Raw genomic sequence first — 26001 nt, 5'->3', positions numbered from 1 at the left:
TAACATCTCTTTGCCTATGGATGAAGCTGAGTTCATAGCAGCAGGAAACAGTTGTGCTTAACATATGGTGTCTAAGGATAATGCCCCTCAAAATGTCATGACATTATCATGTGATAATTTGAGTGTCTTCAATACTTTCAAAGATCTTGGTCAACCTAGGATGATCAAGCACATCGATATAAGGCATCATCTCAGTAGAGGTACTGGGAAGGTCAGGATTGTGACTCTGGAGTATGGTAATATTGAAAGTGAGCTCGTTGTTAGCCTTCCAAGAGGTCTTAATGTTGTTCATTGTGGAAATCTCAGGAGAAGACTTTGGGGTCTGGATTCATGAAGAATTATAGCAATTACTCCAAGAGCTGCATCTGCTGGTTAAGGTGCTAAAGATATTGCTAAACTTGGTACAACTTCTGTTGGTACCATTTGAGAAGAAGGGGCCTCTGATGTGGTTGCTGGTACATAACTGCTGGTCATGTGATTTTATTTGGATCTGCACTGTGGTTTTGTTTATTTTAGTTTATGACTCTGTAAGGTTTAAATGCCCAGGCTATTTTTGATTTTGTCTGCACCAAACCTCTTAAACAATAGGTGCTTAAATTTTTGATGTTCTACTACCTTTCTCACTTTATGGCTAAAAAGGGGGAGTAGTGTTGAGGGGGAGATATGTATTTTATGCACAAAGTTGTGCGTGCTTATGGGGGAGATATTTCTTTCTAGTGTGTGCTAGAATGTTTTGAGGGGGAGTCGTTGATAAGAGGAAAAGATGTTGGACAAAGATGTCTCAACATGTCTCAACATCGCGTTGAGGACTGAAAGCTCACTATTGTTTTGATGCTATTGTTATCTGACTTTATTATGCTGCTATACTACTAACCCTGTTAGATTTAGGGTGTGTTTGGATTGGCGGTGGACAAAATTGATTCTAGTAGAATTGAGTTTGGTAGAATTGATTCTATCAGAATTGAGTTTAGCAGAATTGATTTATGTTTGGATACATTTATGTAAAAGTGAGTTGAATAATAAATTTCAGTGTAAAAAACATCCAGAATCAATTCTAGAAGCAGAAGCTACAAATTCTAGCTTCAAGTAGAATCAATTCTGGAGACAGAATCAATTCTACTTTTGCCTAAACAAACATCTCAAAATCAATTCTACATTTGTAGAAGTGCTTTTGGCCCTTCTAAAAGCCAAACCAAACATGCTATTATTTGTTGTTGTGCTTCTGATGCAAGGTTTAATTGGTTGTTTTAGCCAAAATGTGCCAAAGGGGGAGATTGTAGTTTCTCTAAAATTGACATGCATTTTGGTAAAACCAACATAGCAGAAACATGTTGAATAAAATGTCTTAACATTCAGGTTTCAACATGTCGAACAAAGATGTTTGAACAAGGCGGGTAGGACATTGTGTCTGCAAGAGCTAATCTGTCATGTGTATCAGCCGTTTTATTAGCTACAAAATATTTTGGAATATTTAGTTAGCTCTTGTGCCATCCAAGATTGATTTAGTTAGAGATATATGTTGGTTTTCACGCGGTTTTCATGTTTTCTATAATTGGAGACAATTTAGGAAAGTTTGGATTGAAGACCTATTTTCTTGGAGAACAAGTAGGAGACTTGGTACAGCATCTTTGCTGTGTTTTTGAAGCCCAACCCAGTCTATACTAATCCTATAAATAGATTGGCCTAAACCTAGTTTTAATTAGAACTTATATTTGTTTTTGTTAGGGTTCTAGGAATCCTTATTTTAGTTGGGTAGTAAGTTCCATAGCTATTCATTCACGAACCTTTAGGTGTTGAATGCTGGATCTCCGAAACTGTTAAGCAAGGAGTGAAATTGTCAGTTCTCATAAGCTTTTAAGCATTAAGAATTGTGTGTCTTTGAAGAGTGTCTTCTACAATTGTTTAATTGTGTCGTTTATCATTGGTTGTGATTGAAGAGATTTAAGGAGGGCCTCATACCTAAGTGAGTCTTAGGTAGAAGTCATAGGAAGGGTAGTGATTAAGTGAGAAGTTGTAAACCAGAGGTTGTTTAGCTTCAAATTGATATTATCGTATATTGATTTCATCCCTAGCTTGGTAGCCCCTAGAGTAGGAAGGTTGTTCCGAACTGGGTAAACACTTTCTTGTGTCTCTTACTTTATGTTACTATCTTTTACTGTTTATCGTTTTGCTCCATAGTGTTTAGTCCACAGATATTTGTGTCGTGACATCTCCTTCAACATCTCATATCTGATACCAGAATTTCAGAATCACTCCAAGAAGAGATAATTTTGCAGAAAACACAAAGAATCCTAGTTCTTAAAAGTTAAATTAAATGATGAATATGCTGAATGAATGGTAAGTAATAGAGAGCTTTGAATCAATGAGCCAAGACGAAGAGAGTGGTAACTTGCTTGTTCAGTGAAGTAACTCGTATCTACCTATTCAAAGTAAGCTTCAAGGTCTGAAAAATGGTGAAATCAAGTTGATACTTGCAAGGTGGTTCAAAATTTTGTAAGGTTTCGAACAACTTCAGATGATGTCAATGAAGATTTCTGTGTGAAGAATTGAAGTTAAAACAAGCTTGAATTAAGAAACCAACTTCTGGTTTTTAGAGGTATCGGGTTGAGATTTCTTTAGAGTTTTGGAGGCTATTTAATCTTGAAATGAAGAGGAAATAATGCTCTATTTATAGGAAAATCAATGAGCTAGAGGTACGTGTGAAATCAGATCCCAATCGTGTGAATCCACTCTAGAATTTTCTAATTTTGCAAGCGTGTAAAAATGAGCATGGAATGAGTAATTTTTGAGTGATTATAGGTCATTTTGCACTTAGTGGGATGCGTTTCATCAAGCCAAAGAAGTTTTCACATGTGAAAGTGGTCCCAAGCAAAGAATCACGCATTTTCAACTCATGTCATATACCAAAATGCAAAGATCAAATCACCATGGTCAATCTTAGGTCTGATTTAATCTCCTTGTGCGTTTTTTGATTTTTCTTAAGCCAAATGATCCTTTCATGGAGGAGAATAAAATGCAAGAAGAACCAAGTCCAGAGGATGCTTGAGCTGAAAATGGCATCCTTGAGAAGCTGAGGTCGTGACCTGAAATTTCAGGTCTTGCAATAGGTGAAACAGGTCATGAACCTAGTTTTGTGCACGTATGGCCTGAAATCTAATTCAAAATTTAAGATGCTTAGGATCTAAATTGATGTTTGACCTCTGAAGAAAAGTTGTAAAGGACCTCAAAAGTGACATTTGGCTCCAAGAAGCGCAAAAAATAGTTGAAAATTGAGGAAGTTATGGTATTTGGACCAAATGGTATGCCATACTTGATTTTAGGTCAAACATACATGCACAAAATTGAGATTTTTTCAATTTATTTGCATCCAAAATCCAAATGATGATTACTTGAACATGAGAAGAGGAAACATTGGCTTGCCATTTGCATAACTTGAAAAATATGATGGAGATAGCATGGAAATAAGCACATGAACTATTCTTGAATCCACTTGAAAATAATGCATCAAATTTAAACTTTTCTTGATCAAATTATATTGAATGAAATTTGAAATGAATATGACCTAAGATTATAGATCATGCCTTGAAGAAAAAGTATCTTTTGACCAATAGTTGACCATAACTTTAACTTTGAGGCTCAAAATCCTAATTTAGAAACCATGCTTGATCTTTGGGAAAACTTCAACCACAAACCAAGTTTCTTTGAGTCTTTAACCATCTTTGAACATGAAACAAGACCTTTTAGGCATTAGATACTCTCTTTCTCTTTGATTGCTAACTCTACCTTGCACAAAAACGAAGAAAACAACAAACATATTTTTGTATTCTGAATAATGGTTAGCAAAGTTAGATGATAAAACATAAGCAAATAAAAATGAAAAAAAAAACACAAGGGTGCTTGGTGATCTCCCTCAAAAGATAAACCCTAGGATAAAGGGGATAGGAGAATGTCGTGCTTGTGATCTTGGTTGAATGCAAAGGAATGATAGGTGGAATCTTAGGAGTAAAAATTAGGATATGACAATGGGTACTCCACAAAGCATGTTGAGGGACATGAGTGACCTAGATGGAATTTGCCCATCCTATATAACAGGATAAATGTATACGTGCCCAAGATTGAACTAGACAAGGGTGACACGGTTTATGCCTTATTCAATATAAACATAAGGGGAAAAGGGTGGTTGTGCATACAAGTATTATCACGGAAAAGGTTTTGACATATCAAATGACATTTTTTCGTAACTTGGATAGCAGTGATGTATTGCTAGATATCGCTCAGTGTTAATTATGTTAAATGTGTGATTTAATATAATTGTTAACGTCACGGGAACCTACAGTATCACACATATAATGACATAATAATGAGAGATGGAGTAAATAAGGAACATCGTAAAAGGTACGGTGCACTTAAGTGAATTGTAAAACACCATAAGGTATGGTGCACTTGAGTAGAATACAGAAATATGATGCACTTAAGTGATATACAGTACATCATAAGGTATGGTACACGTGCACTTAAGTGAGCTTTTTAACTTAAGGCCCACACAAGTGGTTCTATAAATAAAATCCTTGTGCATAAGCGTTCTTACTTGATGAAAATTTGGTATGTGAAACCCTAGCTGTATTTTCTTTCTCTCTCTATCTCTCACTTAAATCCTTCATTCGTAACCGCTAGCACTGAGACTGAAGGAACTTTGTTCGTGTGGATTGAGTAGAGGCGTTGTTCTTCATTAAACTCTTGTGATCACTCATTAGATTCTACGTCAAAGGTTTTAATCACCACAAAAGGTAATTGTTTCTATCAATAATGATGCTCATTTGTAAGGATCGCTAAAGGGAAATCTTTTGTTTTTTGTTGCGCCTTGTATCGCAATTTCCCTTCAAAAACATGGCACTCACTTATAGCTATGTTACCTCAGTTTTTTAGAAAACCGAGGGAAAAATTGTTTATCTTCTGAAAAAAAATCAAACATGGCGCTCCCAGGACCTATACTCTCAATTTTTGGCGTGTTTGAGATGAAAGCTTTGTCATGAAAGTGTTATTTGTAGCAGTGTACTGTGAAAATAAAAAGAGAAAGATGTTTGCTTATAATATATATTTCACTAACATCAAAGGACCCAAAAATATCTGGGTATAAAATATAGAAGAAAAAAAATTATGATGCAGATGATGATACATAGAGTTGCTCACCAAACTACACAAATGAAGAAATAAACATGTTCTATTGTTCCAATCTTGCGAGGGAAGACATTTATTTGCATGATAACAACAAGACAAAATCATTGAATTTTTTTTTGTAAGATTTCTAATCTTACCCTTTAGTTGTTTTAATTAATTAAAGTTTTATTGCACAAGCTACTTAACATGAAGTAAGTTGTGTAACAAAGATAATAGAGTATGTTTAACTTCTCTATATGCATGGTCTATAAAAAAATTGATGTAAAATCTTTTTAAAACTTTTTTCGAAAATACCATGCCTTTGGAAAAACTCATACATATTACCTTTAGTGATCTAACCCTTAGCAGGTAGAAGTAGATGTTAATTTGCAAGTATCCCTTAAAGAACATCCTTGAGAGATGAAAATAAAAGGAAAGAAAAAAAAACAAGAGAAAGTCCAAAGTCCAAATAGAGAAATTCAAGTCTAAGAAAGTATATCTTAAAAACGGAGGATCATTAAGGACCGTCATATTCAGAATGTTAACGGAGATTAGGGATGGCAGTGGGTTGGGTCTGGGTAGGGCACTATAGTACTCGTTTCCATACCAACAGTTTGAAAAATCCCAATACCCGGGCCTATACCCGCATGGACATCAACGTTTGTACCCATACTCGTACCTTATGGATATAGGGATATCGATGGGGCGGGGCGGGGGATATATTCCCATCACAATCCCCGCCCTCGAATCTATTCCACATCCCCGCTTTAGATCCCCGCTACAGGGAGATTTTGTCCTCCATCCCCGTCCCCACGGATCCCCAAGGTTCATGCGGAGATCCTTAAACATGAATTTTTTATTTATTATTTTAAACCAAATTAATAGTAAAAGCGTTAAAAACTAACCACAAAAAATTTAGAAATTATTCCTTTGTGATAAATATATTATTTTAATAATCTATAATATTGAGTGTCATGACCACCAAAATTTCAAACTAAAAAAATTGAAATAATCATTTAGTTTTCACTCTTTTACTAACAATTCATATATATTTTAAATTTGTGTATAAGATTAATTATATGAAATGACAAATAAGCTTACATAATAATTTAAAATTATATATAAATTAATGACATTAAACTATTTTAGGCATGGCGGGGACTCCACGGGGCGGGGGATATTTACGCCACCCCCGTCCCTGAAATGCCTTTGGGGAGACTTTGTTCCCCATCCCCGTCCCCGCGAGGGGAAAATTCCCCGTCTTTGGGGCCCCAAACGGGGAATCCCTACGGGGATCCCCGCTAACGGAGGCAAGTTGACATCCCTATATGGATACCTAAGTACCTGTACATGTACCCGTTAACCCACATTTCTAATAAAAAATATCGATCAATTGTAATTTATCATGTCATTTTAAGTTTTTAGCATCATTTAGAAAAATTTAACATTGTTATTGTTGAGTTAAGAAATAAACAAAAAATATATATTAAAATGCGTACAAGTTTAATAGAGATGTAGCTAATAAAATTGATAAGCATACATGTATATATATTAACAAAACTAGAAATGTCTGAATATATATTATGCGGGTATGGTGAGGGTGGGTACTAAGATACCCATACCCGCGCCCATACCTTCTTATTTTCATGGGTAATTGTCTGTGCCCATGCTCGTACCTATTTTTTGGTTTTTTACCCTACCCCTTATAGGTGATTTTTGAAGGTGCTCACTGAGGATAGGTACAAATGTCGTTCCTAATGGAGATATTTCTAAGGGAATTATATCTCAATACTCCCTTAGCAAGGTATGTAACCATATGGGTTTTGTTTCACAAATTGAGCCAAAGGAAATTGATGAAGTTATCATCAAAGAATATTGGTCTCTTGTTATGTGTCATACCCCAAAATTTACCCTCCCATATCCAATCAAAGCCTCCCCTATTCATCTTCAACGGCTCTAGGTTCAAAGGATCATACAAGTCACTTTCTCCTAATCGAGGGTCTCAAAGCTAGGGTTTGCACTTTATCAAAGGAATTTGAATTTCTAAGGCCTCAAATGGATCTCAAGATGTCTCATATGTCTCAATGTATCCCCATGACAATTATTAAGCTTTAATCCCAAGGATTTCCCACTCAATGGCTCAGATGACCAATAATCGATTGTGTTGACCTAAAAGTCAACTACAATCAAAGTACAGTCAAAACTCCTGACTTTTTGCCAACATCAAGTATGGAAGATTATATCTATCATTTGATGAAAGGTTGATCATGATTCATCAATAAAAACTCAGAGATGAACGAATTCAAAGGTTCAAATTAGGGTTTTTCATAGAAAAAGTCAACTCAACTTTGACTGGTCATAACTTCCACACAGAGTATCATAAATTTCTCAACCAAATCTTATTCTCAAGGAAATTTCATCCTCTACAACTTTGATGTTGGGCCCAAGATCAAGAAATGTACCATTTGGGGAGATATGGACAAGAACATTATAGGACCTTTTGAAAGTCAACGAAAATACCTTTTGGGTCAAAGCTCATAACTTGAGCATGGAAGCTTCAATGGAAATGAAACCAAAAGGGTCATTTAGAGGACTCTTTAAGCTTTCCAAAAAGTCCTAAAACACCATTATGGGATCAAAATTGAGAGAGGTACGAGATGTACAAGTTGACCAAATTTCAAGAAATACATGAAATCCTATGTGAAGAATTTTGGATTTCTTGGGCGATGGGCCTAAGATTTTCACTTCAAGCATATTCATGACCCAAATAAAGACCTCTAAAACCATTCCCATATTTTTGGAATTTTTATTTATATTTATTTGAATTTTATTCAATTAAATGGAAAATTAATTAAGAAAAATACCAAAAATAATGAATTAAATCATGGGGTTTTGTTTTTGATCAAATAAAGGCCCAAGAAACATCTTGAGAGCCAAGGAATTTCGTTGGCCCATGGTTTATATTTTTATCTTATTTATTTCTTGATTTTATGCAAATTAAATCAAAGAAAAATAAGTAAAAATCAAGTTAGTATATGATTTGATTTTTTAATCATAAAATCATTCTTAAAATTCAATTAAATCAGATATGAGGATGGGAAAGAGATTGGAACAAAAAAAAAGCAAGATTTTATTTAAAATCTCAATCAAATCTTTTCAATCTTTTTCCTCTCCATTCAACTTGATTTCCAAGCAACTTGAAACCCTAATAGACTCATATATATTCTAAATAATAGCAGCCCAAAGGGGGGGACGAAAAAAATGGGTAAGTCACTAGGGTTTGAAGAAGATAAAAATACAAAACTAGGGAAAAGGGAAAAAATGATTTCTGAGCATCCCTAAGTCAAACCAAGGATTCATTCGCCTTAATGGGTCTTCCAAGGTTCGTTCCAGGTCCTTAAGCAAGGAGAAGTACGTCCAGAATTATAGAACTCGGGTGCACCAGTTGGGTAAAAGTTATCAATTTCGTTTCTTTTAATCCATGCATCTTTGATCTGTTTTGATTGCTTGCATAATCTCAGGAGGTTCCTTAGAACAGGTTTGAAGCCCTAAAAGTAAGCTTTAACGTGCGGAGTGAAAAACACCATTGTTAGGGCTTGAAGAACACAAGTTTCGTTCTTCATGATACGGACCGTTTCTGGACAAAATAATAACGCTATCGAACTCATGGCATGCTATTTCATAGATCTGGGCGCGCTAATTGTTTCATTAACGCGTGGCTCCTGAATTTTTGTTGTTTGCAGAATTCAAAGAATTTTCTGCAGGTAAAATCGCAGGTGTATGCTCAGCAAAATCCGCAGGAATTCCTAAAGAAGAAGATGAACAGTGGGAGGCAATATGTTCATACGCGTGGAATGCAGACATTGGTGGGTCAGCGGTCTTGAGTTCCCCCCCCCCCCCCCACACGTGCATCATTATCATTGGTGGGTCAAAGTTCTCCATCATCTCTCTCTCTCTCCTTCATTGGCGGCGCAGGGGACAAAGGGGTCCCACATGTTGACTGAGTTTGTTTGTTTCCCAATTAATCAATGTTTTATATTTTAATTTTCTGAGCCATCATGTTGACAACAAAAATGCATAGATTAAGTGGAAAATGTAAAAGGCGTGAACACTCATCACGCCAGTTCGATTCCTGGCTAGGGATCTTTAATTTTTATTTCATTCGTAGCTTCAGCCACAGGTTCCGGTGTGTACGCCCAAGTTTGGCTCACCATGCGCCCTCAGGTGTCCAGCCACAAGATTGCCTATAATCTAGATCTAACGTACTAGGGCTGAGGACATACTATGGATGCTCACAAGCTTGTTGCACAGGATTACTTCCAGGTTTCATTTAATTATTTATTTTATATTGTTTATAGAATTATATAATTAATTATTGTCATTATGTATATAATTTAATATTTAAAATAGGATTAGAATACATAATTAGAATTAGGTTATGATTAATTAAGATTATTGTCCCGATTATTTCGGATATATCGACTTAATTATTTCAATTATTAAAATCACAAAAACCCTATAAGGTGTAAGCATTAGGGTTTATCCAATCCCATTAGTCTTCTAGGCCATAATAATAAGATTTAATTTATTATTCGCTTCGATTAAATCAATTGATCGCGGTGGGTAATAATCAATCCTTTAATTAATTAAATATAAATAAAAATAACATTCATTTGGCTAAAGGGTTTCAATCATTTTTATTGGTTGCGATGATTAGCCTATATCTTCCCATTTCAATTCATTATTATTTTTAATCGAATCAAATTGATTACGAGGGATAATGATACAAAATTAAATTATTAAAATTTCTAAAAAATACTTTTATTCGTTATTAGTGATAATTGAATCCATCAATTAAAATTGGTAACGATACAATTATTAATCTGTTAACTATGGTAATCGAATCAATCGATCATTGCGGTTAATAGTACAAATTAAAATCAGGGTTGTACGCCCAATCCTAAAACACTTCCCAAAATCTAAAATATTCAAAACACTTCAAATCAAACTACGGATTTTTATCCTTATTCAAAACTACGATAGGCCACTCAAAAAGCCTCCATAACCATACCAAATCAAATTCTAATTTTAAGGGCGTACAACCCTTCCCCGAACTACGTTGACTCTGATTCTCCCTAAGGAGATACGTAGGCACTTGGATAACCAAGGCGAGTCCCCTTCCCTCTAAATCTCATTTTTTTCCTGATTCGTTCCCCTTAATCATTTAACCCTCGAAAGCATAAACCTTAACTTAATACTCTTAGCCATAACACTGTTGACCTTAGATTCAAAGCCATAGGAAAGGGTTAAGGGTGCCTAACACCTTCCCTCGACCTGAATATAGTATCTTACCCTGATCTCTATACTGCGTAGGGTTTCCTATTCGCCCTTCAGAATAGGTGGCGACTCTAAAAGTCTATTTTTAGGGCAGGTTGCTACATTATGCAAGAAAGGTTAAATCAATTAGAGAGAAACAAGGGCTGGGAACTTGTTCCCAAAGCTAGTTGACTGATTGGAACCTTAATGAATCTTTTGTAACAAGATTGTTGTGTTTGGAAATGTCTAGAGAAATAAAACAATACTCGTTAAAAAAGATTACAATCAACAACAAATCATATATCTCAATGAAGAAGCCATAAGGATGGTGCTAGCTTTCTCGTGCAATTTCGTAAAATCTTCCAAATGGATGAAACGAGTGCATTCTTGAACTATTACATCCATAAGGAAGTATCATTCTCTCTGTTTTATTAAAAAAATATATTATTCTCTGCTTGAAAACAAGTTTCTAAGAAGGAAGAATGATACAACATTGATTCAAAACAAAGCACTTCCTTTTTGTGCATGTTATTTGTATCGATTCAATGCTACTAATGAATCCTTGTGCAAGGATGTTTCTGATGTGATGCAGACTAAAATCAAAAAATGAGAGGGTCTTTCTTGGGTATACGAGAAGAAGTGATTACCTAGTGGCGATTGTCAATCCTAATGGATTTGATCAAGACATTGATGGTGTTATTCAACGTATGTGGTCAAGGTGTTAACGTTAATAGATGATGGTTTGTCGAAAGAGGAAGTTTCTCAAATTACCTTGAGACTTTGAAGTAGTACACTTAATAGATATTGCAAAATTGGAAAACTCTGATTGATTATCCAATAAGTGATTTATTAATCGCTTAGTAAATTTATTTTCTTACTAACCTTTGGTGAGCTTTTAAGTGTTTATGGAGCAAAGTACTGTTAAAACCTAGAGCCCAATACTAATATAAGGCCTAAGGAGACTAAAAAAAGGTTGTCCAAAACAGTCCTAAGGGGAAATAATTATCCCTTGGAAAAATCTGAGTAAGAAAGAAGTAAACTCCAAAATTTCCTCCCGGTTCATAAAGCTTCAAGGACTTCTGAGTTATGTTCGAGAAAGAATTAAAGGGAATAAGTTTTCCAAAGCATACCTACTGGTTGATTTCAAAGCTGGATGCTACCTTATATGGAGAGAAATAAGATCTTAGATCTTATTTTTTATGCCGTAACTTGGACTGCTCGTGTTCATCTTTATATGATAATTTGTTCCTTTTACATGGGATCTATGTGCTTTAATTATTATTCACCTTTTTGATTTCGACAAAGAGGGAAAAGTATACTTTCAAAGTGAGCATAATATAATCTCTATCAAATTGAGAGGGAGTCTAATCACTCCAAAAATATTTATGTTATTTCTCTTACCACCTCCCTGAGAGATGCATTGTCATCATAAAAAAGGAGAAGAATATAGATCTATGTGCTTGCAAGTATTAAGCTAGAAATCCTGCAGAAGATCCATCTAAAGTTTTAAGGACGACAACGATTATTAAAATCGGTAGCAACAACTTTTAACCTTGATGATGGAGATCTAACTAGAGAAACATCACATACCTCATCAATAAAAGGAGACTCAATATCAAAGTGCTTATAAGATCATAAACAATCTAGCAAAGAATCTTGAAGCCTCAAATAAAGTGGGAAAGCTCGTCAGATCATGTGTGTATGTCTGTCTGAGTGATCCAAGTATTGTAAATATAAGGAAGTAGCTTATAAGTACTAAGAAAACTCACATACACACACCTAAAAATATCTTTTCAAATGTTTTTTATCTTACAAATTATTTTCTAAGGCAAGCTAAGTGATTAAAGTGATATCCAAACCTTTTCTAAATTATTTTTCAACTGACTAATTGATGGGTAAGTTATGTCAATCAATTGGCAAATAACCAAACGACTAAGACAACACATTATAGACTTGCAACGGCTCTATATCCAATATTTTCTAATTGGGCTTGCTAATAGATTAAAAATGAGTTGGTCAATCGATTGGAGCTTTGTGCCAATTGATTGGCTCATTAATTCGGCTCATGGATTATTTTTCGTTTTTGGATTTTCCAACTCCCATATAAAGGAGGTTCGCCTATACTTCTTTACCCACCACTTTCCAATGATTTACATTTTCTTTGAAATTTATTTCTCTAATTTTCTTCTTTCTCTTTCTAGAAAATATTTCTTTCCCTTTAAATGACCTTAGTGCTAGTAAGTGAAACTTTACTTGTGAGGAAGAATTTTTGTAAGTGGTCGTGATGTTTGTCTAATTCTTGAGAGTGCGACAGTTGTAAGAGAATTAAGTTTGGTTCGTGAGATAAACCAGTCTTAAAATATTTGAGTTTTGCCGAAAAAGTTCTACTTTTGACTATAGAGACCAGCCTGAAAAATCTCTAAGAAAGTTCTAGCTTAGTATGTGTTAAAAAAATAGTTGTCGTTGGGGACAAGCTGGTAAAAATCTCAAAATCAACTTGTATAAAGGTTTTTGGGCACAACCTTCAAAAACTTAAAGTGTATAGTCAAACTCTTAAGAAGGCCTCTTAGAGATAGGACTAGATCAACGTTCGGCCAAACCTGTGTAAATCTCGGATGCAATCTCTCTAATCTATCCATTTAATTGCTGTTAATTACTTTTATTATTTATTATTGTTGCAATTAATTCATACTAAATTACTAACACGATCTTAATCAGAAAAAATATAAATAAAAAAAATCACAAATTTTAAATACTAAATTCAACTCTCCTCTTAATTAAGTCAATCATTATCATTATCACTATATCATTATATTATATATGAACAGGGTCGACCCTGGACCAGGACAATCAAACCAATAATTCAGGGCCTCCAAAAATTAGTGACCTCATAATTTTGAGTTTGGGCTTAAAATAATATAAAACTAAATATTAATATAAATGGCGAGTTAAATAATCGTAAAGTATTATTTAACTTGGGCGTGGGTTCAACCCCTTAAAGAGGCAAATGGGATACTTTTTCTTAATTTTATTTCAAAAGCTGCCAAAAAATACTTTTCTTAAATTTTAGTTTTATTTCATTTTTTTAAGCATAAATTTTAAATAATATTAATATTTTACAAATAAATATTTTAAAGTTTATTATTAAACTTTTATGATAAAATATAATACATTGTTATATGTAGTTAATTTATTATTATTTTTTATATGAAAAGATATATTATTTTGTGTATTTTAGAATCATATAATTTGTTTAATATTAATAGTATTATTTTTTAAATATATATAAATTAAATTAATAGATTTAAAAGATTTTTTAACAATAGTAATCTAGTCTACCAGAGTATTTTTAAGGTCCTTTAATTATTTTAATTAGTTTGACTTTCGTCACACTACTATATCAACTCTAATAAAATCATAAAGTATTTATCATATTCTCTAAAAAATATTAAAAATCTCATAACTTTAAGAATATATATATATATATATATATATATATATATATATATATATATATATATATATATATATATATATATATATATATATATATATATATATATATATATATATTTAATCTAATGATTTGAGAGAACTAAAAAAAAATTTGTAAAATATTATTATATTTTTGTTTGTTTATTTATTAATTAAAATACTTCTTTTATTAATATTATATATATTACATGAAACAAAATACAAAAAATCTTAGAATTTAATTGAAATGCACTGACAGTGTAAAGAAGTTTTACACTATCAGTTAATCACAACCGTTGATAAGTTATTAATATTTGACTTTTATTTTAATTTTTTTTAAAATAATACGATTGAATGGTTATGATGCAGTGTTGGTGTAAAAATTTTTATACTGGCAGTTCATAGCAATTAAACTCAAAATCTTATTAGTATGAGTCATATTTTCAATAAAGTATTTTTTTTTTGTTAAATGAGTAAAAGAAAAAACTACAATTTTAAAAAGTAAATGCATGCAACATCAATTGCAAGAATATTGCTTAGATCATGCACTGAAATGTTTATAGATAGTTTTTTTTAAAAAAATTCTAATGTTAATTACAGCTAAAATAAAATATAACTTTTCTAAATTCTTTTCATTTCTTTTGACTTTTAAAAGTGGAACAGGGTCTCCAAATTATTTGATACGACCTTGCTACTAAATATTAATAAGTATATTATATTTTTTAGGTTAGTTATACAAATAAATGATTAAGTTTAAAGTTGTTGGTATTATTTACAATATAAATAGATGATGTTCTTTTGAGAGAGAAAATTATTAAAAATTTATATTTATTATTTATCTTGAACTTCTAAAATATCAAGACGGACCTGTATATGATTGGATGTTTTGTGGAGGTACACTTTCACAAATTTAAATCACGAATTCATGCATATACCATGTCCCCGTATTTACGTCATTAAAATGGATTGGAATAACCTTTCTCAATCATGTAATTAGAAAATTAAAGAGTTAATTAAATAACTATAACTATATAATACACACACGCATTACGCATAAAGCAATAAAACATACAAAATAGAAATTAGAAACCTCGTTGGGCTCTACGATTAAGAACCGAAAAAAGTATGCCAGAACTCGCCCCCGAACCGGACTAAACCGGTGGTATAAAGCCAAAAAAAAAAAAAAAAAGAACCGAAAAAAGTTGTGGGACCCAACCCAATAACAACTAGGGTACGAAACAAACAAACCATAGCTTCATTCAAGTGGAAACCAAACAACTATATATTTATGGCTCTTCACTACTCCTAGTAGTCCATTTCTTCACACCATTTTCGATTTTATTCTAACCGTTTTACGAGCGAGATTCACGCTGGCGGCGAAGAACGTTTCTGTTGATGAGGAGCAGCACAGCGTCACGCTGCTACCTGATATTGATGACGATGTTCAAGTTCAAATCCCAAACACCGCTCATCAAATCAGCACTGGTTTATTATTTCTCCGATTTTTGTTTCTTAATTTTCGTGTAATTCCAAATTAGTTATTATTTCTAATATTTTTGTTTTATGTTTTTGTTTTTGATTTTGTTTTTGTGCAGATTCATGGTTTCAAGTGGGGTTTGTGCTGACGACAGGAATTAACAGCGCGTATGTGCTTGGATATTCAGGAACCATTATGGTTCCTTTGGGTTGGATTGGTGGTGTTGTTGGTTTGATTATTGCTACTGCTGTGTCTCTTTATGCAAATGCTCTTATTGCTATGCTTCATGAATTTGGTGGAACCAGACATATTAGATACCGTGATCTTGCTGGATTTATATATGGTATATTATGCTCCTTAACTAGATAATAATACATTAATATTGATTCTTTTCGTATCTTGTAATTAAAGCCGTGATATCGAGATTTTTATTGTGTATATTTAAGTGTTGGGACAATTTATGACTCTGATACCAGACTCACCTTTGATCTTGGATCACAAGTGTCAATGCTACAGAGTATGCGGTTTTTCATCGATTTTGATGGATGTTTCTTAAGGAGATATTTTTGTTGAGGTACTAAATTGACTAAAGTTCTTCTTTAGTTTAGAGGACTAAATTGCTGTTTTGGAAATTGAGGGCTTAAATTGTCCGACCGAGGCAATTTGAGGACTAAAATGTTGATTTTCTCTTGTTTTTCATGGCTTCTCAACTGCAAGTATTACTGTATCAGCAATTTTAATTGTAATTTTTTGCAGGATCGAGAATTCTGATGCATATTTGATCGAAAAACGTGTTTTTCGTGTCATTTTGTTGTGTAAATAAGCATAACATAGCATAGTTGCTTATGTTTATTCCGTTTTCATTGTAGGTAAAAAAATATATTCACTCACATGGACTCTGCAGTATGTCAATCTTTTCATGATAAATACTGGCTACATCATTTTGGCGGGTTCAGCTTTGAAGGTAACATAACATAATCCAACGATTATATATCTTCTGTTTTCTAGAATTTCAATCACAAATAATTACATTATAGAATGAATGGTTGTATATCATATAGATATAGTCCAACAAATCTTCTGCTGAGAATTTTTCCTAAACGTGTTTATTATTTATCGTGCAGGCTGTTTATGTCCTATTTAGGGATGATGATATGATGAAGCTTCCACATTTTATTGCCATAGCTGGACTTGTGTGTGCAATGTTTGCCATTTGTATTCCTCATCTCTCAGCTCTTGGAGTTTGGCTCGGATTTTCAACGGTCTTAAGCCTCGTATACATTGTCATAGCACTTGTACTGTCACTAAAAGATGGTAATGTTTTATTGCTCTTTCTGTTATTCATGTTCATGTTTTTAGAAATTGTACGTAATCAATCATTGACAGCAATTGCTTTTCACTATGCTTGGTAAATTCAGTGCGAATTTGCATACTAATCAACAGTTTATTATTAGGAATAAAATCTCCACCTCGAGATTATGGTATTTCGGGGGAATCGACAAGTAAAATATTTACAACAATTGGAGCGTCTGCAAATCTTGTGTTCGCGTATAACACAGGAATGCTTCCTGAGATACAGGTATGATGAATGATTAAAACTCATATTACTTTTTTCTTCCTGGATATTTTTGTGAACTCGTAACATTTCCATTTTTGAATAATAGGCGACGATCAGACAGCCCGTTGTCAAGAACATGATGAAAGCCCTATACTTTCAGTTTACCGTCGGAGTTTTGCCATTATATTTGGTTACATTCGCAGGTTACTGGGCTTATGGATCTTCAACAGAAACCTATTTGTTGAATAATGTCAATGGTCCAATATGGGTGAAGGCATTGGCCAATATTGCAGCCTTTCTTCAATCAGTCATTGCATTGCATGTGATAACTTCTAAACTAATACTTTGTTGCTTTAAAACATTGTTACTTTTGCACTGTCCTAAATCCTAATAGCCTCTCTTATGCTTTTCTGGTAGATATTTGCAAGTCCAATGTATGAGTATTTGGATACAAAACATGGAATCAAAGGAAGTGCTCTGGCTTTTAAGAATTTGTCATTTCGAGTTTTGGTCAGAGGTGGCTACATGGCTTTGAACACATTTGTATCAGCTCTTTTGCCATTCCTTGGAGATTTCATGAGCCTTACTGGAGCTATAAGCACATTTCCTCTTACATTTATTCTTGCACACCATATGTACCTAAGGGCAAATAAGAACAAACTAAAATCCACTCAAAAGCTATGGCATTGGCTCAACATTTGTTTCTTTGCCGTCATGTCTGTTGCAGCAACTATTGCAGCACTACGGCTTATTGCTCGAGACTCCAAAACTTATCATGTTTTTGCCGATTTATGATTTTAATAAATTCATATTCTTTCAGCTATTCTTTTTTTTTTTTTGGTATTATTATTCTTTCAGCTATTCTAATGATGTTGAATCTTGCTTTCAAGTATGCTTTTATTACAAAAATGAATTGCTTTTAACATCGGATAATTCACCTGTATATTTTGTTAAGCGCAACTTGCTCCTTAAAAGACTCTAAAATTTGGGAAATACACCATCATGTATGGTTTCTGAACTAATGTCTACAAAATTGTTTCGCGCTTTGAATATTTTACCTTTGGTGTATACTTGATTGAATATTTTACCTTTGGTGTATACTTGATTTAATACAAGTGACACGATTCTTTGGAATTGATTAGCCAAATTACACATGTTTAGAATATCCATTGTTAACACACCTTTGTTTTGTAATTCACTTTATATAAGTGACACAATTCTTTGAATTTGATTAATCATATTGCACAGAACATCATTTATTATTAGATGCTCTCAGACATATACTTTAAAAGACACAAGATTTTTGAGGATGAGGAGGGAGCAAAAACATAAAAGAAAAATACAGTGAAATTAACTAGGATTTGAGAGAGGGCTATAGAGGGTTTATTTTTCTTCGAATCACAAATTCCTCTAATTTGAAGAAATTAAAAAAAAGTATATTAAAAGAGAGTTTTGAGAGATTATATAATCTTAATACAATTTTTGTTGTTAGAATAATCTAAGTATTAAAAATATATTAATAATAAGTAGTTTTTTTTTTTCACAGGAACAAACTTAAGAGCTTTCATTCATCAAATCAATCTCAATACAAGGAGGTATCATATTAAGGAAACTACGCCTAGACCAAAAATTGGCTGCCTTAGCTAAGGAATGGGCAACCGAATTCGCTTGGCGCTTAATAAACTTTACCTCAAAGTTCGGAAAACAACATAACAAATTCTGAATAGACTTAATTATAAAACTAAACTCAGAGGAGCCAACATGCTTGGCTTTAATAGAATTTACGACTAATTGACAATCGCTTTCAAAGACAACATAAGAGAAATGGGAGGAGATGGCATGTTGGATTGCTTCCTTCAAAGCCATGGCTTCAGCTTCGTGGACAGAAAAAAGACCACATCCCAAGCTACACCTGCTCTGATGAATCTCCCCAAATGATCCCTAAAGCACCACCCTCTATTAGTCGTACCACGAACGTTATTAGTTAAAATTAGTTAAAATTTATCTAATTTTCTCTTCTAATCACTCCTCCCAAAGCCCTTGTCTTCTTTCTCCTCCAAACTCTCAAGTAAAGCCTAAAAGATTAATTGTAAAATGATGAACTTATTATAAGTCATTAATTTAATTATAAATCCCATAATTTGGCGAGTTTGGCAGAATCAGTTTGGGACACATCACCAAGCAATTAGCAATTGAAAATAATACAAGGACATTGGCCCATTTTAATTAAATCTTAAAAGATGAATACAGCACCTAGCCAGCTAAAGTCACAATAATACTGATCTCCAATTCTGACTGCATATGTAATGGTAGCAATCGTGATTTTGTGACTAATAATATCAATGGATCAATATCCCAAAAGAGATACTTTCAATGTATATATTCTTACAATAGAATTTCTCAAATTATCCTGCCTAAAAACACTTGAAACCTTAGGATAAAACACTCCAGCACCTGCAACCATTAAGATAAAATAAACATCAGGGAAAAACATCATCCCTTAAACGGTTAAACCTTACAGTATAATCCCCTTGAAATAGAAATAAACAACCAAACTCTTCAAACTGTATAAGGTAGACATTAATGGCTCAAGACTTGTTGAACATACTAGCTTGATATTTGGACTTCCCTATTACCAACTAAGTAGCAAAACAACCATACTTCAAGCTAGATAATGCTAATAGCACACTATATAACACACTTTTGTTATTGTTTAAAAAAATCATGTGGATACCACTAAATTAGCTGGGTCTCATTACCTATTTGGTGAGACACATCTAAAATAAAGAGAATCACGTGAAATTTACCTAATAATAAAAAGTGTACAAGAGAGTGTGTAGCTAGAGTTAATCTTTTAAGTTATTCCAACCAGAAAGGAAGAAATAAGAATTACTGAAAAACCATGCATTGACCTAAATACAGAATCCAATTAACTAAACTCTGTTCATTTAAAATTTGTAAATGTGTTGCATCTTATATTGAAGTGTATCCCTTATACTGCTCATAATATCATTTTCAGAAAAATATAGCTTTTATTTTAATCTACGTTGTTAATCTCGGATCGCATTGTGTAGCAGCGACCCCTTAAAATAGCCGTTATTGCGAAGATTAAAAAACCAGAATACAAATACTTAAAAATTGACTAATGCACAAGAGATCGTCATATTTAATAGTTAAAGAGCCTAAATTATAGAGTAATAAAACTTATGCAGAGAAAAAGAACAAAATAGAACTGAACTAAAAGTAGGAAGAAGAGCATAGGTCTTAATAGTCAACAACATACAAATTTTGCATACATTTCATTCATTAGTGACTCAAAGTACTCCAACAACAACAGATATTTTTCATAACTATTTTTATTACTATCTACCATCTGCACACTCAAAATTAAGAGAATGTAAGTTCAGACATAGCTATAAGTTCTGACATCTCACCTTGTTAAGCATCACCCAGAAACAAACTTTACAATAATGAAGATGGAGTTAAAAAGTATGAGAGGAAGTCTTAGGTACTGAGTCGCATAAATGAGACCTATAATCTGGCCTTTGAAAGATTTTGTCCTGCCTCCTGAAAAATCTGACATACCCCATCCTTTAGGGACAAGAAAGCGGTCCTCATTTAGTATTGCTAGCGCATTTGCAAGAAGTAGTAACCCCTCGAGTAATGTCCACAATCCCATTCCCCTGCATTGCAATCCAACCCAAACTCAATTCATTTGAACATTATAACATAAGCAGAAGAAAAAGAAAAAAAAAATGAATCAGACAAATCATATAAAGCTTCCTCTATAAAGTCTTGCAGCTTCTCCACATGAACTATCTCAATATAAATAACTAATTATAAAAAATGGAATCCATAATTTCAATTCATCAAATAAAATCATGTATCTTAATTATCTATAAATGTATAAACTAATACATAACTAATGACTTACACAAGAATAGAAGATATGATAAACATTAGAATAAAGAGTATTTGATGAATTACAAATAACCGAATACACAGGCAACAAAAATTAAAGATAAAGTTCATTCTAATGCATTGAGTGAAGCATTTACCTCCTAGAAACATCATCTAAATTATATCTTAACTACTATGAATAACACTACTTCATTCAGTTCATTTGTCTATTAAAGCTTTAAAAGGCCAATATCATTCTCCGTATTACCGACGAAAAAAGGAGGGTATATGTCGTATGTCGATTTCCAAAACCAACACTTGTGATTATGTTTAGTTTTTTCAGTTATTAAAATTATTATCGGTGTTGACGGCTCAGTGTCGTGTTTCTCAGGTGTCCGTGCTTCATAGTTAATTAGTTATCATCTATTCGATGCAATTAATCATGAAATCAACAAGCAAGAAGTAAAACTAGATAACTGCTTTTCGTAACCAAATCTTGTAAAATCGTTTATGTTAATAAATTTTTCATATAGATAATAATACTAATTTTTGAAATTCATGAAATAAACAAGATCCAATCGCCAGAGATCTCAAAATCATCCTAGATAGTAAATCGCAGCCGATAGCAGCGCGATTACCGAGGCACGGAGGAGATCCGCCGCTTGCCGGCGGCATCATAGCCTCGGCTGCCTCAGATGCATTTCACGAGTACTACAATGAAGATATTTTGAAAAATCACAAAGAAAGGAATAGTTGAAAAAGAAATGAAAAATCAGAATACGAACCAGGAATTTCAGTGGTGAAGAATTAAGAGGAACAAGATGAAGCGTAGAACCCTAATTTGGAGAAGAATGAAAAAGCGAGAATTGTACAAATACTATTCAGCCACAACTAACGCCACATAAGTTATAACACCGAAGTAAGATTAAACCGATCAAAACTAGAAAATGAAAATGGGATTAAAACTAGAATTTTTTTTATTTTTAAAAAGTTAATTATTTTTTGTTTTTAATGTATTGAATATATCTATTTTTTAAAAAATTTATCATTTTAATATGTTTTTAATCAAGAATATCCAGCTTACTTTTTTTTAATCTTTTAATTAGTGTTCAAGGATATTTGTTAGCATTTTCCTTTAATTTTAATTTGATTTGAATTGTATCAAATGTCACCTAATTTAATATTGATTGTTAGATTAATTTATTGAATCACTTATTAACAAAACCTTAATTGAATTTATGTTGAATTATAAAGTCTAGCTAGTGTAACATACAATGTACATTCAAAACCTAAAAAAAAAAATTCACAAATATCCCTATGAAACTATCTAATATATCTATACACGTATCAAAATTATTATTTACACACGTTTAAATAAATTTATTAAATCTAATAGCTCAACTAAATCATAAGCTAAAACAATCGAAAATCATTATGATGACTTGTAACTTCCGTCAACATCTCAAATTGTGGTTTTATACAAATGCAACCCGGAAAAGGGTTAGCATAGAAACTCTCTTCTAATTTTGGGTGACGTTTAATTTTTCTAGCGTGAGGAGCTCCATTATTTTTTGAATGTATACTTTTCATCTTTGATGAAAAATCTTCCCAAGAAATCAAACCATTGTCATATTGATCAATCAATTTCACAAATCTTTGCCTGCAACATATACATTAAAATTTATTAGTATCAAGAAAATATCAAATCTCACATTGGTAAAATATGAAATTTAGTGAGATTAAAATATAGTGACATCTCTCATCTTACAAGTTGGTTTTGTAAGATTGAGTTAAGTCAAACTCTAATTTTAATAAGGTATCAGAATCTATCAATCGAGTCATGTGTAACCCACTGGTAATAACCATGCATCTAGAGGTGACAAACAGATATGTCTGTCCCGTTTAAGCTCACACGCAAAAAACAAGACAGGGCAGAGCTGACATAGTTAAGGGTTTGGGTCTAAAACTTTGGTTTGTCCCACAAAAAATGAGGACGGACTTGTGGGCACTGCACTTTTTAAGCCTAAAAATGCAAAATTTTATGTTACTGTTCGTGCCCGTAAAAAGATGAAAAACTGAGTGGGCATCGGACGTGCATATTAGAGAGTGTGGGGCTAAATTTTTGCCGCCCTGCAAAAAAGTATAGGAAAAATGAATATGTCCGACAGGTCGGGTCTGTTTTGCAACCTCTACACGCACTAAACTCAATAGTGTATTAAAAAAATTCAAGGGTAAAACTCTAACTCTAATAATTGAAAGAAAAAAAGTAAATTTCATTAAGAATTAAAATATTGGGGTGTTTAAGAGTTAGATTAATACTTATCGGGGATAATGGTCTTTTTGAATCCATTAAATTTTCTATGACCTCTAGCAGCTTTAGCCATATTTCCATCATGACTGTAAACAAAAACATCACTTTCAACAGTTATGTAGTAATCAAGAGCAGCAAGTTGATTTTGATGCCCTTCAAAAGGTTTCAATTCTTCTTTTGTTGCCAAAGAGGAGTGCCATAACAAATTAGGAAACTTATTTTGGAGTGGTTTCATTCCTTCTGATCCATAAATAATTCCAGCTGCTACATAAATTTTTGTATCAACAGGATAACCAAGTGCTTCAAGAAACACAGAAACTTCTCTTGGTGTCATAGGGCAACCACCTTTTAATCTCTTTGATCTTCCATCAATTTCTTTTTCTTTCCAATGTTTTACTTGGTATCTCATTTGTTTTAGCTCTTGTGTTTCAAATTTTGTAAGGTTGTGACTACAACCTGTGAATGCAAGCATGTCCTTTTCATATCTGCATGTATAAGGATTATATCAAACCAAAAATTTGAATAGTCCAATTTTGAATGAAAGGTTTGAGAAAAAATACAAGTGTGTGTTTGGTGAAAGGAGAAAATAAGGTAACAAATAACTGCTAGGGTGAAGCTACAAATAGTAGCTTCATAATTTCAAGGTAGAAATGGTATAAAATGTGAGGTAGCAATGTGTGGCCACTTTACCGAACATATGCTAAATAAGCCTATGTTTAGAATGACATTTACAAACATAAAATTGTATTTCAATGTTATTTTTACGTGAAAATTCAAAAGCCGACAATTGTAGCTTCAGACCAAACATGTGTATTTTTATTTTCAAAAACAAAACAAATATATGCTAAGTTTGAACTATCTAGACAAAATATGTTGGATAAATTACCTTAAATGAAGAGCGATGTAAGGGGTGTTGTTGTGCCTAATTCTATTGACCAACTTCTTTCCAAGCTCTTCAATTGGGGTTGCAAACCTAAGCGCCTCATACATGGCACGACAACGCACTTTTTGAATAGAACCAGCTAGACCATTATTGACTAGACGAGAATCGGTATGAGTAAATTTGATTACTTTGTTTCTCGTCAATAATTGCAACATGTCTCCTCGGTAATAACTCGCCTAAATATTTCAAACCAATCAAATAATTTAGATTAGAAACAAAAATTTCTTTAAAACTTAATAATAATTCTTCTAGAACACTATATGTAGATAATATAATGGTAATTGCCTTGGACCAAGAAACAGGGGCCTTCAAAACTGGCTTAATTGATGCTAATTCGGGTGGTAGAGACTCCACTATTTGAATATCATCATTCAAAACTTCAATGAAGTTCTTCAAGTTAAAAACTTCTTTAAATTCACTGGAAAAAATAAACAATTAGAACATTACTGAATAAGACTAATATGTCAATTTGATTAACTTAAGAATCCAAGTTCATAAGATTTAACTCATACCTAGGATCTGTCCAAAAGGAATTATGATCTAATGTAGGCACAACAAGAGTAGCATTCATAATTTTTGCAATTGCAACCATGTCACTTATCTGCAATTAGAAATTATTTTGCTAATTTTATGAAAGAAAACATATAAATATATTTGGAAAAAAATTATAAATTGAGAAATCAATGATGGTCAACATACTCCGGTTTTCATCTGATTTAATCCTCCATTGGCATGAACCAAAAGATAGCCATTCGTGGTGCTTCCATTCCCTGTATAATATAGAAACTCTTCCTAGTTATACAAAGATAAATTGTAGAGTGAGAATCACTTATATCAAGTTTTACTTAAAATAATTTAAGCTGTGTTAAAGAGCTTATTTAAACGCACGTTTATCATTCTTTGCTCGTCCCATGCAATTGTAATAGTTTTCACTATTAGGATGCTTCCAAATTTCGAGAGTCTATCTAACAAACATTAGAGAAAAACTAGCATCACAATCTTAATGCATAAGCAATACAAAATGTCATGCATAACTACTTTTTTCAAAATTTACCGGAATTTTTTTTGGTGAATGTTCATCTTCCACCGCGTTCGAATGTATAACAGGATCTAAATCTAATTGTTCAGAAAACATGTTTAACAACAAAAACTTGCTAAGCATACACACAAAAATAAGAACCATTAATCCTCCAAATATGTGTCGCCGTTTGAACTTTTTATGCCAAAGTCTTATTTTACGACGTATACGAAAAATATCTTTGGTGCCAAAAGACATTAATCCATAATGTTCTTCAGCTCCATCTAATAGGCCCCTCCTTGGTGCCATGAATAATGTGCACAAAAGAATAGTTACACAAGATTGGCAAAAGACATAATAAAAAATTTAGTAAAGAGAATTGAGTTAAGGTAAATGAACGAAGAGTTAGAGGTAATGGGAAACAAAAAAATTAACCATAGGTTTAAGTGGGTGGAGTTTATTAGAGGGAGTTTGGCATTTCTCATTCGTGTGTTTGGTGAGGCTTTTGTTTAGTTAAATGGTTAATCTATGAGTGCGAAATATTAGGCTATAAAATCTCTATGTTTCTTATGCTTTTAGTTTGCATGCTATATCCTATATTGAGTTTTTTTTAATGGTATCGACACATGTGGCTATTTCATGCTTGTAGTGAAATAATAATACACTAGTAACATGAAAAAGATTGTGCTATAAAAATAGTATTTAATTTTAACCCCTAAAATTGGACAACATATAATGTAGAATTTGAGTATATGGCATTTTGTATTCAAGTCTCCACTAAGTTTTTGTGAAATTAATAGTATGTATAATTATAAGTGATTATTGAGTCTATAGTTTTTTCTTTATA

General features: G+C 32.8%; 3 protein-coding genes across 4 annotated transcripts; 1 reads left to right on the top strand and 2 right to left on the bottom strand.

Annotated features, from left to right (window-relative positions):
- Nucleotides 1-15029: 15029 nt before the first annotated feature.
- Nucleotides 15030-17801, top strand: LOC131633305 (proline transporter 1-like). 2 transcript variants are annotated; one of them, XM_058904019.1, is made up of 7 exons: nucleotides 15030-15432; nucleotides 15543-15767; nucleotides 16294-16388; nucleotides 16549-16738; nucleotides 16879-17003; nucleotides 17089-17304; nucleotides 17400-17801. In XM_058904019.1, exons 2-7 carry the CDS (start codon nucleotides 15620-15622, stop codon nucleotides 17775-17777), a joined length of 1152 nt encoding a protein of 383 aa, XP_058760002.1. In that variant the 5' UTR covers nucleotides 15030-15432; nucleotides 15543-15619; the 3' UTR covers nucleotides 17778-17801. The 2 variants fall into 2 exon arrangements, with proteins under 2 accessions (XP_058760002.1, XP_058760003.1); XM_058904020.1 differs by lacking the exon at nucleotides 15030-15432 and adding an exon at nucleotides 15901-15998 and having other exon boundaries at nucleotides 15651-15767.
- Nucleotides 17802-19167: 1366 nt separating this feature from the next.
- On the bottom strand, nucleotides 19168-21808 carry LOC131633306 (uncharacterized). Its single transcript, XM_058904021.1, has 3 exons — nucleotides 21668-21808; nucleotides 20417-20665; nucleotides 19168-19436 (listed from the first exon to the last, which is right to left on the bottom strand). The coding sequence occupies exon 2, from the start codon at nucleotides 20659-20661 to the stop codon at nucleotides 20428-20430; it is 234 nt and encodes a 77-aa protein (XP_058760004.1). The 5' UTR covers nucleotides 20662-20665; nucleotides 21668-21808; the 3' UTR covers nucleotides 19168-19436; nucleotides 20417-20427.
- Nucleotides 21809-22229: 421 nt separating this feature from the next.
- Nucleotides 22230-25479, bottom strand: LOC131633283 (O-fucosyltransferase 19-like). The gene is made up of 8 exons (XM_058903997.1): nucleotides 25191-25479; nucleotides 25025-25097; nucleotides 24836-24906; nucleotides 24649-24737; nucleotides 24422-24554; nucleotides 24080-24312; nucleotides 23202-23678; nucleotides 22230-22542 (listed from the first exon to the last, which is right to left on the bottom strand). Exons 1-8 carry the CDS (start codon nucleotides 25461-25463, stop codon nucleotides 22296-22298), a joined length of 1596 nt encoding a protein of 531 aa, XP_058759980.1. The 5' UTR covers nucleotides 25464-25479; the 3' UTR covers nucleotides 22230-22295.
- Between the last annotated feature and the right edge of the window lie 522 nt (nucleotides 25480-26001).

The sequence above is a fragment of the Vicia villosa genome, unplaced genomic scaffold, assembly GCF_029867415.1.
Source record: "Vicia villosa cultivar HV-30 ecotype Madison, WI unplaced genomic scaffold, Vvil1.0 ctg.001104F_1_1, whole genome shotgun sequence".
Lineage (NCBI taxonomy): Eukaryota > Viridiplantae > Streptophyta > Magnoliopsida > Fabales > Fabaceae > Vicia > Vicia villosa.
The sequence above is the reverse complement of the archived record's forward strand: the minus strand, read 5'-3'. Positions and strand labels throughout refer to the sequence as shown.